Here is an 11,015-nt window from a genome sequence, read left to right as displayed (position 1 = left end):
CTTGCATCATCTTTACCTATGAAATTAAATCCATATACAGGAAATTCATTAATCACACAATTCAAATACAATTCAATACATTATAGACAAGAATGCATTTTATCTGATTTAGTCCTTAAACACCTAATATCCAAAACACTCGTTTCTCACAATTTACTCGATCAAATGTAAATCCAACTTTATAAATATAGTACAGGGATATCCAACAATCATTATGTATTATTAAACCTCAAAGTTTTAATTTCTTACAATTAGGTCCCTTTTAACACATAAATCATCTAATGATTTAAGCTTGATTCAAGCTTAATCTACTACTTTATCTCTCATTACTATCATAATCTTACATAAACTAATTCAACATACTCATGCATGAATTTAAATCATTTACATCAAGAGTTCTTAAATTTTTCCAATTATGAAATCTAAACCAAAACTTAATAATTTTTAATTTGTCACTTGAACTTACATTATCTAGTATGAACCATTAATAATTCAATTAAAATTAAAGTTAAAACTGAAATCAAGGGAGTTAAGTGAGATGGTAAGAGTCTTTTCTACCTTAACCAGTGATCGAGGGTTCAATCCTTGCCCTGGGTATGGAGTAACTTTAAAACTCATGGTTCGCATCTACCCCTTAATGGGCCTACTAAATATGGAGAATTAGTTACTAGACTCGTTCTAGTAGATACTATGAAAAACTAAAGTTAAAATTTACCTATATTCCCAATTTAAGTTACGACAATGGAGGAAAAGTTTTGTTTTTCTTTATTTTCTAATGGACTGTGGGAGAGAAGAAGATGATGGAAATGAAATTTTTTCTCTCCCACTTACTTTATATATGTATATATATATATATATTAATTAACAAACTAAATTAAGTTAATTAGTTACTAATCTAAAGCTTAACTATCTAAATTTCAATTAGTGGAATTTGATGACTAAACTTTCATTAATCATTGTCATGACATTAAAAATGGTTAAATTGCTTTTATAGCCTTAGGTTAATTTCCTACTTGATCCCTCTTCACTTTCTAATTTAAACCTTATTAATGATTATCTTTTTATAATTTAGTCACTATACTATCTTTAATAACTTTATTTAATTCAATAACCCTTATTAGCTGGATCATTCCAATTAGCACTTGACTCATAGTTATTCTATTTTAAATTATTTAGTAACTTTACTCAATTAGTTTGGTCCAAAACCGAATTTTATGACATTGTTAAAAAATGGGTCATTATATAAATGAATAAAAATAAATCTTTAGTTGAGTGATAAGATTAAAGTTTGGGTTCAAATCTTATCATTTGCATACTTTTATTTTTTAAAGTTAAAAGATCACAATACCCTTGAATGATATAAATTATTTTAAATAGGGATGGACATTTTTGTAAATTTCTTAAATGAGTTAGTGTCGGGTTGACTCGTACACCAACTCAATCAAGGGCTTAAAGAAAATATATACAACTAATTAAGGTAATAAATTGTGCATATTAAAATAAAAATATATAAGAAATAATAAAATAAGACTTTAATTAAGTGGTAATTTTAAAGTTTTATTAATTCAATTAGCGTGGGTTCAAATCTCACTATATGCATATATTTTTTTTGTTAAAATAAAAAGACTAAAATATTCTCAAATAATACAACTTACTATAATTATGGATTTTCTTAATTGAGTTGGTGTCCGATTGACACATAACACCGAACTCATTTAGGGACTTAAATAATAGTATAAATATTCATATTCAAATGTGCATCGGATAAAGATATCTAAATAAAAGTATTCTAAGAAAAATGAAGAAACTATGTAACAAAGAATACTATAGACAAATATGGTTGTCAAACAAAATTTTAAAAAAAATTAAATATATAAAAATTTTCAAATGATTTATCAAACAAATTATAACTATTAAAAACAAAACTTTTTAAATTTCAGACATTAAACACAATCTCCTTTTACATTTTTTGTTATCATCACAAATTTGCCTCCATGACTTTTGGCTTTTAGGATGATCTCAAACCCTCAACTTTCTAAGTTTGGTTTGGTACATTACTCTTCATAAAATTCCTCCATTTTTGTCTCACATCTTAAGTTAAATTTCATCCATGTTGGTTCAATGTTTTATGTTTATTAACAGCTTCAAATTTATGTCCAGTTGCAGTTTTTTTACAATTACTATGTTCAGGTTGTTTCGCTTATATAGATAGACATACAACTAAACATGTTTGTGAATGATTAAGATTATGCTCCTCATCCATCCATAAATGAATAGTTTTATATAATAATTTAAACAAACAACGAATAAGCATTTTTCTTTAATTTCAAATCAACAATTGATATTTTTTTAATGTTTTCACCTCATTAGGTCAATTTCAAATTATAACCATTCCACCATTAAAATGTAATGTTAGTGTCTTTTTTTTTAGATTGATGTTACAACAAATTTAATTCTTTATATTTACATATTATTTCAATTTAATTCTAAATTTAAAAATTCAACTAAATTAACCTTCAACATTTACACATTATAAAAATACGAAATATAACAACTTCAAAAACCAAGCATTCAAAAGAAGTTGAGAAAGTAAAATTATTTTTACATTTGATTATGCAAACCTAGAAAATCTTCATAGAATAGCATACCTCAAAAATATTATATATTTTTATTTAATATTTTAAATCTTAACCATTTTAAGTAATTTTTATATTTTTTAATATTTTAATTTATTTGATTTTTTTTATAAATTTCAACAACTTTTTGTTTTTATATATATACACATTTTTTTTTTGAAAATGTTGAAATTTTTATAATCAAATTTTTAGACTTTTAGAATAATAATTGAATTGATCAAAATATGTAGAACATTTACAATTAGATTTGTCAACTTTTTAAAGTTAAAACTAAATTAAAATAGTGTATAAAAATATTAGAGACTAGATTTTTTTTCGATAGATAAAATCAGACGAAGTGAATACAATAACAATCAGTCCATTATACTTGCAATCCTATCAATCCTATCAGCTTGCAAAGAAGCTACTTGTAATGAAATAGGCGATTTCATGAATAACTAAGAGACTAGATTTGTTATTACAGTAAATAAAAGCCAAATATAAGATGATTGAAATTTGACATTGAAGTAACGAGGCGACAGAATTATAAGAAAAAGAAATTTCAATTACCAAAACAAGAACGCCCTCCCTTGAACAATGATTATATGAGTATAGTCTACCCTTTTACTAATCAGTTGCTGAGAACAAGTAAACAAATTTATTCTCGGGGAAAAAATTAGAATGGGCCATCGTTGAAAGAACCCTCAAAATCTAATTCGTAACTCTGTATAACCCCCCGTTTCGGTTCCCATAGTAAAGCAAGAAATAGCTTCTACAAAACAAAAAAGCCTTAATAAGCTACTACCACTCTGAGGCTCAGCAGCGATCTGGCTTCCCAATGTTTCTGTAGTTGAATATAAATTTGACAAAGGCTAGAGATCCAAACCAAAAAAGAAAAACTAAATATCACTTGTACAATGGGGTGTATATAGTAACATCATGATTTTCACCTGTTCAAAAAAGTGGATTCTATACAATTTACCGAACTGCAGTAAAATTTTGCAGTTAAGTCGGGGACTCTGCTCTATACATTTCTCAATGTTAGAAAAGTATGGAGGTTTTTGTTCCCTCCCAACCCCTTCCCAATGGGACCATCATTCCAACCAAGCATTTAAAAAAAGGAAAGGGGGGGGGCAAGTGGGAGAAAACAATATCTGACAAGATTCGAATTTCCAAAGCATCTTTGATATTGTCCACTAAAATTACCATGTTCAAATACTTTTTTGTTAACTCCAATTGCAATGAACAGCTACTTGCACATACTATCTAGCACTTCTGTTCCGAGCTTGGATATTATTATTTCTCTTCCCGGTGGCTGCCAAACCGCTGTCGCTAACACTGCCTTCTACAACATTCTCACGAGCTTCAGAAAATTCCCTATTCCATGAACTTAAAGGGACAAGGTAACTGTCATCCTTAGAGTTCCTCCGCCGCTCCTCTTCATGGCGTTTCACATTTTCTGATATCTGATGGAAGGTCTTATTTATTTTTGCAATTCCCCTTTCAACTGGTTCAACAACATGTGACACTGTATACTTCATGTCATCAACAATCTAGAAATACGATACAAGGATAACAAAGTCAGAACATATATATATACAGGCATACATACATATATAACTATTTTTCCTGCCAGAAAAGCAGATACTTAAATGTCTTACAATTTCACCACTTCCCAAGACCACATCACGAACACTCTGGGGAAAGTTCAAACGCTTCTCCCTTTCATAATGTCGATCCAAGCGCATCCTAGTAGTTCTTTCACAATCTTGGACCTCCTCGGGATCTGGGGGTGTTCCCAGAGAAGCATAGTCAGTCATAACAGCTACATTTCGGACACATCTTTCTCCACGCTTGTAAGGTACCGCAGGGAAGACATAAAGATGCACAACAGCAGCAACACCCATCTATTTTGCAAAAATTACTTTAAACCTCCCGCATGAATATAACTTTACATTTGGAAATAAATTATAATTTCAGCAAAAGAAACAACAGTTTTTCAGCAAATGAGAATAACTACACATCATCAGGAAACCTAATGACATAACTCATCCATAGTATGCAGACTCTGAGAAACATCACACCTCAAATACGAATCTAAATGCTAAAGGTACCATTTCAGCCATTTCCAACCTACGTTGCTCAAAATCAGGAATGTCAGACCTGGATCAAGACAAGTGTATTTAACTATCTCTAGCTTTCTCTCACATTTGGAGTATCAAAAGACCGTATCACCATGCCAGCTTTGACGTGTTAGATATGCAAACAATATAGTTTTAAAAGAGGTTTCAGTCTCGAGAACAGGCACTTCATGTAAAAATGCCTAAGAGGGCAGGAAAAATAACACCCTACCAGGACCCAAAAAAGGACAAAACAAGGAGAACAAGATCAGGAACATATTCATCTTGTAGAGACCAGCAACAGGAAATTTTCGATACCTCAAAACATCATTGCTTAATTGCTCAGATACTAGACTAGTTTGTTTCCAGAATAACCAATTTGTTGCCACTAAGACGAGGGGAAAAAATCGTAACAGTTGCAGCGAATTGTTAACATAGATATATTATTTAAAAGCATACCTCAATACAGATGATATAATCTTGAATTCGTGTTTTCAGTTCCTGAGCCAATGACCCCTTAAAAGCTCCCATGGAAAAGAGAAATGCAACGGCTACACCTTGCCACCATGTCAGGAATACAATTGACTTGAATGTCAAAAACTTGGCCAAAGGTCTAATTGCTTCCAACTTCTCTTTAGTAACAGCATAGAACTGTAAAAGACAATATAGGGCCCAAGTCTGACTGAAATTAAGTACAACAGCCAAGTATGGATAACTGCCAGAGAATAGGAACCGTAAGGTCAGCATGTGATGATGTACACCCCAACCAAAAAAAAAAAAACTACTAAAACCAAATATACAAGAAATCCATAGCCATCTATGATGATTATTTATGTGCAATGAAGTTTTCAGATTCTTAAATGTGGAAAGCATATATCTCACCCATATCTCCATTCGAACTTTCCTTCTCCATAAACTCCAAAGGATTGCAAAATCATTGCCAATAATGCGCAGATCATCTTCAGTATCATCTGAAAGACAGATGCTTTGATAAGCACTGGAAGGCTGTAATAAAATTTACAAACAAAAAAAAAAAAAAAAAAGGTAATCTAATGGAAGCTTTTTAGAAATATAAACACATACATACTGAACAATTCCAATCTTTACAGCATGATAGAACTTGGGACCAAGATACCAATCCTTCAAGAACCAATTTAATGGAAAAGGATGTTCCACAACACCATATGAATATGCATCTTCCAAAAGAGGGGTGCTGGCAGTGATTACCGTCTGACTTTCCATAAATTGAATTGTACGCTCCTCCCCACCTACAGACACCATCTTTTTCAGGTCACAGCATAATTAGGGGGGGCAAACACTAATGTATTTTCACTAGCCAAAAATGGTATTAGTAAGAAAAGTAAATGGAGGTTACAACACTTCTCTATGACCCTGTCAAGCGAAGCCATGGTAGGAATCCAAGCAGTCTGTTGCTTGCTTGTCAGTATACGTCTCTAAGCACACATCCAGACTAGTGTATATTACAAAGAAAAGTTCTACATATAAGAGCAAAATTATTCCACACATAATAATTCTTTACGTAAGATCACCTGTCTAGTACACATAATATTACTTACAAGATGAAATCATGGAACTGTCTAGTTTCATCTAATTTGTATTACAAATAGGCTACCATCTAGGCAACAGATTTCCTTTTATGATGTAGCTAACTAGACGAGCTACAGCACTAAATACTATAGGACAGGCTAGAAAAGACAGAGTCAAAGATTTCTTGCTAACTGATAAAACAAATGCGAAACCTCAAATGCCTAGATAAGAACCCAACAGCTTCAAATAAATCAAGAGAAGTCACTTAGCTCATTAAACCTCTATTGCAGTGGTTACCAACATAAGTCAAAGAGCCTACATAGGAACTCAAAGATTTCCATGTCTAACTTGTGATAAAAACCTCTTAAATGCAGTGTCTACCAATTCGAGGTTTGTAGGGGGCAGAGATTATATGTTTTCAATAACAATGTTGCTAGATAAAAAAATGTCTTAAAACATATCCATAAAACACAGAAATTTCCTATTTCAATCAGACTCTTGTTGAGCCTTCTGAACACAGATCAACACACATATCATCTCTTCAGATACACAGTCCTCATATATTTCTTTGCACAGTTTATTCATACTCCAAAAAGTAAAAAAAGATGAAGGCAAACAGAAGAAAGAAATAAAAAACACATCTCCTCAAGGGGGGGGGAGAAATTGAAGATCTAAAAGGTACTTTATGAGAATGTAATCTATTATTAATCAATCTATTATAAATAACAATTCAAGACATAAAGAATGCTAGTTGGTCAATGCACAAAGAAACATTCGGTCATCTTAGCATACCTAAACAAGCTATCAAATATCTCTCAAAGCAGTACAATGCAAAAGCTTCATAACAGTCCCGAATTACTTCACAATTGAAAGCAGCACCTGAGTCCAACAGTGATAAAAACTGCACCAAAAAATATATATCCAGAATACACAAGGAATTAGATGCCATTTTATAATAGGAGCCCAAGTACTGCTGCTTGAACGGACAAACTTTTAAAGCTAACAGCAGCAGAAGTTGAAGCAGTAGAACCGTATACTGATTAAATAAAAAAAAGTACTACATAATTAACAAATGAACATCAGGGCTGTTCCAATGTTAAATTACAATAAAACGCCAAAGGCCTTAGTGATGTCAAGGAAAGTGCCTAGCTGCTAAGGTGCAGCGCTAATGGCCACTACCACCTCACCCACCTCAAGGCAAGGCAACTTCAATCAGGCAAGCGCCTGGTGCGCTTTTCAGGCACCTTTATTGCAAAACCAAGCGCAATAAAAAGCACGCCTCACTAAAGAGCCATTCCATTCTCCTGTTTATTTTAACTTTAAATTAATTATTGACCTAATTTAATTATATAAAAACCTAGTTAACTCTTAAAAGCTAAAACTTTTCAAGAGAAGATAAAGGAAATTTAGAGCTAGTTTCTGATGATGAGATTTAATTTCATTCTTATGGTGTTTTATTTTACAATACATTAGGTAAGTTATTAAACTATTGAACAATGTTTTGAATTTATAAATTGAACTATATTAAAATCTATCTTTCTTTGACTATTCAATTAATACTTATTAATTATATGCATTAGTTACATATGATTTTATATACATTTTACATATATATTTAAATTTATATGCTTGTGCCTCAGTTTACTCTGGTGATGCTTTTTTGCGCCTTGCACTTCAGGCTATATAGAGGTCCTAGCACCTCGAGTGCGCCTGGTGCCCTTGACAACATTGGGTGTTAGAGACAGAGGGCCCTCCACTTTTAGGAGGCTGTGAAATTATCCATTAGTCAAATTAATAACAATATGATATCTACTTCCCTGCCCCACTGCACTCTCCCAATGACTAAGTGGTTAAGACAATTAACAATCAACATCCTACACTTCACAATTTGCCCCTCCAAAGATAATAAAAAATCTCAGTATGACATAAGTCCACCAAAATTGCTAGTAGTTCATGGTAAATTCAACATCACCAAATATTAGGAATATAAGCAATGACACTATCCAACAAGGTGCTGCCATCACACATTAAATCATGTAGTTCAGTTGAACTGAACCACCAATGCACACTTATGTAAATAAGTGATTGTCTGATAATGAGCAAGGAATATCCACCATTCTGCTAAACAGGATGCATTGAACTCATAATCTATTAACCATCAAAGAAACAAGTGAAGCCAAAAGGGGTAGGGAAGAAAAATTGATAGTTAATAGTCATACCGATTCCAACGCATAAACAGGAACCATAAGAATGAGTCCTATTAAAAACTTCTGCTCCTGAAGTTGAGAAGAAAAGCCACGTCATATAAACATACAACACAATAATAACAAAAAAAATACAACAAAAAAAAGAAAAGAAGAGATCCAGAAAAGGAAAGGAAGATGATAACAAACCTCTGGTTGATTATAAGAAGCTAAATGCTCAAATATGAGGTACATAGAGAGGACAAGAGCGACAAAGACAAATATGCTAGCACTGAAGACTGGCCAGCTGAATTCTACAGCTTTTTGGGCAGCCAAGTTTGAGAACAATATTTTCTCTGATCTACTTGAAGATTCGACTAGAGTGAGAAGAAAAAGTGAAGAATAGAAGACACCTCTCCATCCCATGGAAGCGTAGCAGGCGAATCTTATTCAATGGTCCAACAGGAGTGTGCTTGTCACAATTTTAACTTGCTGAAGAATCTAAAACTCGAGAAATATATTCACCACTCCTTGTTCTTTGGTCACCCAATATATGTTTCCCTTCTGCAAACTGCGAGAAAACTGCTATAAAACTCCAAATTACAAAGAAAACCACCCTTAATTTGTTGCCACAAAAAGTGCCCCAAACTGAACAAAATAATCATACCAAACTACCATTCCATTATCCTTCTCCATTCATATCCTTTGTATGGTATTACCATGAAAACTTGCTTCCAAAAGAAAAAGAAATAAGCTAGGTAGACCAGGACCAAAATTACCTGTAAAGAGCATGGACACCATAAATCAACAAGAAATACCATAAGAACCAACAGAACATTGATAACCAAGATTTTTATGAAGAGAAAATGGCATTCAGGTTGAAAGGAAGTATTGCATAAATGCAGTTCCAAAGTTCCATTAATACAAAGAAAAAGATTGGAGATTAAATATTGAACCATACTAACCTATAAAAATTACACGTCTATACAAAAAATAAGCTCAGTCAAATAACAAGAAGCACTGATTAATGACAATTCCAGTTTGAAAATATGGGAAGTAAGTTACAACCCATCTTAATTTCAAAAAATCAACTGAACGCATGAAAAGCAAAAACAGATGAGCTTAGGAGTGACTCTATGAGAATGGTATAATCTGCCGACTTTCAGTAACTATAAACTGATGCTAAAAGGTGATTATTCCAATACAGATATCCAACAATTTTTCTGTATGCATAGATCCTTTTATCTTTTAGTGTTCACTCATCTACCAATCTTCTTAGCAATCCAAAGGTTATGAGTCATTACATTATCAACTAGAACATGCTAAAGCGTACAGTATACATTAAATAGGAATAAATACATAATCAGCAAGAATAATACAAAGCTCTTAGCCGCTCTGTTAAGAAGCATAGTTTCAAAAAGAACAAGGAGAGCCCAATATCAAATTCATTTAGAGGAACAAAACCAACTAAAGAGAATAAATATTCCGAGGTTCGTTGCTTAGCTAGAAAGGTTCCTGCACTACGAGACAAACATTTGTTTTGTATATGCCCAAATTTCTCAACATTCAAGAAAAACATTGTAATATTCACAAAATATATATCTAATGTTCAATGAAAGTAACCGAATTAGCAGTACTTACTTCAATTAAATTATCTAAAGCACACCAAAGCAAAGCAAAGAAAGGAACTGTACTTGAGTCACTTTTCGCCTAAAACAACGATTAATCAAAACTGCATTTTTTTGAGTTTTCTCAGCAAACAAGCAAGAAAATTATTTAGCCCTAATGGCCATCGATAAACAAAAGCAATTAATAATTGACTGGAAGGAAAACAAAAGGCAACATTGAAAGAAACCCTAGAATGTCGATCATACTGAAGAAAAATAAAGCCTAATCTAGTGTTACTAAAGCCACTTAGAAAGAATAACATAAATATTGCAGAAAACGAGGGAGTTATTATAATTTTATCTAAATGAAAAGAAAAAAAGAAAATAAAAACAATTAAAGGCTCAAACCTGTCGTCGAAATTTCCCCCCACTAAATGCAGGGAACAACAATTAGTCTTATCAATTCTAAGAAAAAGGAAAAATGATGGAGAAATGAATGAAAAGAATACTGTGTTTGGACGAAAGGTAAACAAAAAACCGAATGTTTTTGCTTAAGGCGGTCGGGAAAATATTTCTTTTCCCTTATAAATGCTAAAAGAGAAAATGTGACGACAAGGCTTTTTCTAATTTCTATACCGAGGCAAGGAAGAATTTCAAACCCCCTTGTTTTGGATCCACGTGGCTTTGATCGTTGGGGGTAGTGGCTGAGGTGCGGGATCCAAGTGAGGCTGTGACGGTGGGAGTTGGTAACAGGCCGTCGTTTGAAAGGCTGGGATTAAAGAAGATTACTTTTTAACGAAGCACCCAACACTCGGCCAAAAAGATAATGAAGGGGAGGGATGAATGCCACGTCAGCCCAGGAATGGTAGTTCGTTGACTAAAAGTTTGACGTCTTAACCACGACTGCTTGTTGGCAGATGCGGTGGTCCCCCATTTGGATAT

The 11,015-nt window shown here is 32.7% G+C and overlaps 1 protein-coding gene across 8 annotated transcripts; it reads right to left on the bottom strand.

The window, feature by feature from the left end:
- Window positions 1–3,542: 3,542 nt before the first annotated feature.
- LOC107897123 (protein LAZ1 homolog 1) lies at window positions 3,543–11,015 on the bottom strand. Of its 8 annotated transcripts, none has more exons than XM_041114113.1 (10): window positions 10,710–11,015; window positions 9,134–9,245; window positions 8,677–9,037; window positions 8,503–8,559; window positions 7,076–7,184; window positions 5,819–6,003; window positions 5,618–5,706; window positions 5,195–5,450; window positions 4,277–4,522; window positions 3,543–4,168 (listed from the first exon to the last, which is right to left on the bottom strand). In XM_041114113.1, exons 3-10 carry the CDS (start codon window positions 8,890–8,892, stop codon window positions 3,878–3,880), a joined length of 1,449 nt encoding a protein of 482 aa, XP_040970047.1. In that variant the 5' UTR covers window positions 8,893–9,037; window positions 9,134–9,245; window positions 10,710–11,015; the 3' UTR covers window positions 3,543–3,877. The 8 variants fall into 8 exon arrangements, with proteins under 8 accessions (XP_040970047.1, XP_040970044.1, XP_040970050.1 ...); XM_041114110.1 differs by having other exon boundaries at window positions 10,482–10,865; XM_041114116.1 differs by having other exon boundaries at window positions 10,108–10,861.

The sequence above is a fragment of the Gossypium hirsutum genome, chromosome A05 (genome assembly GCF_007990345.1).
Source record: "Gossypium hirsutum isolate 1008001.06 chromosome A05, Gossypium_hirsutum_v2.1, whole genome shotgun sequence".
NCBI classification, from domain to species: Eukaryota; Viridiplantae; Streptophyta; class Magnoliopsida; order Malvales; family Malvaceae; genus Gossypium; species Gossypium hirsutum.
The sequence above is the reverse complement of the archived record's forward strand: the minus strand, read 5'-3'. Positions and strand labels throughout refer to the sequence as shown.

Bases quoted from the DNA above. Each gene is read 5' to 3' on its own strand.
- LOC107897123 (XM_041114113.1), bottom strand. From the start codon at position 8,892: ATGGGATGGAGAGGTGTCTTCTATTCTTCACTTTTTCTTCTCACTCTA. The intron at 7,185-8,502 runs GTATGACTATTA...TTTTTGGTGCAG, and splicing joins CTGTTTATGCGTTGGAATCG to TTTTTATCACTGTTGGACTC. The intron at 4,523-5,194 runs GTATGCTTTTAA...TTTGCAAAATAG, and splicing joins ATTATATCATCTGTATTGAG to ATGGGTGTTGCTGCTGTTGT.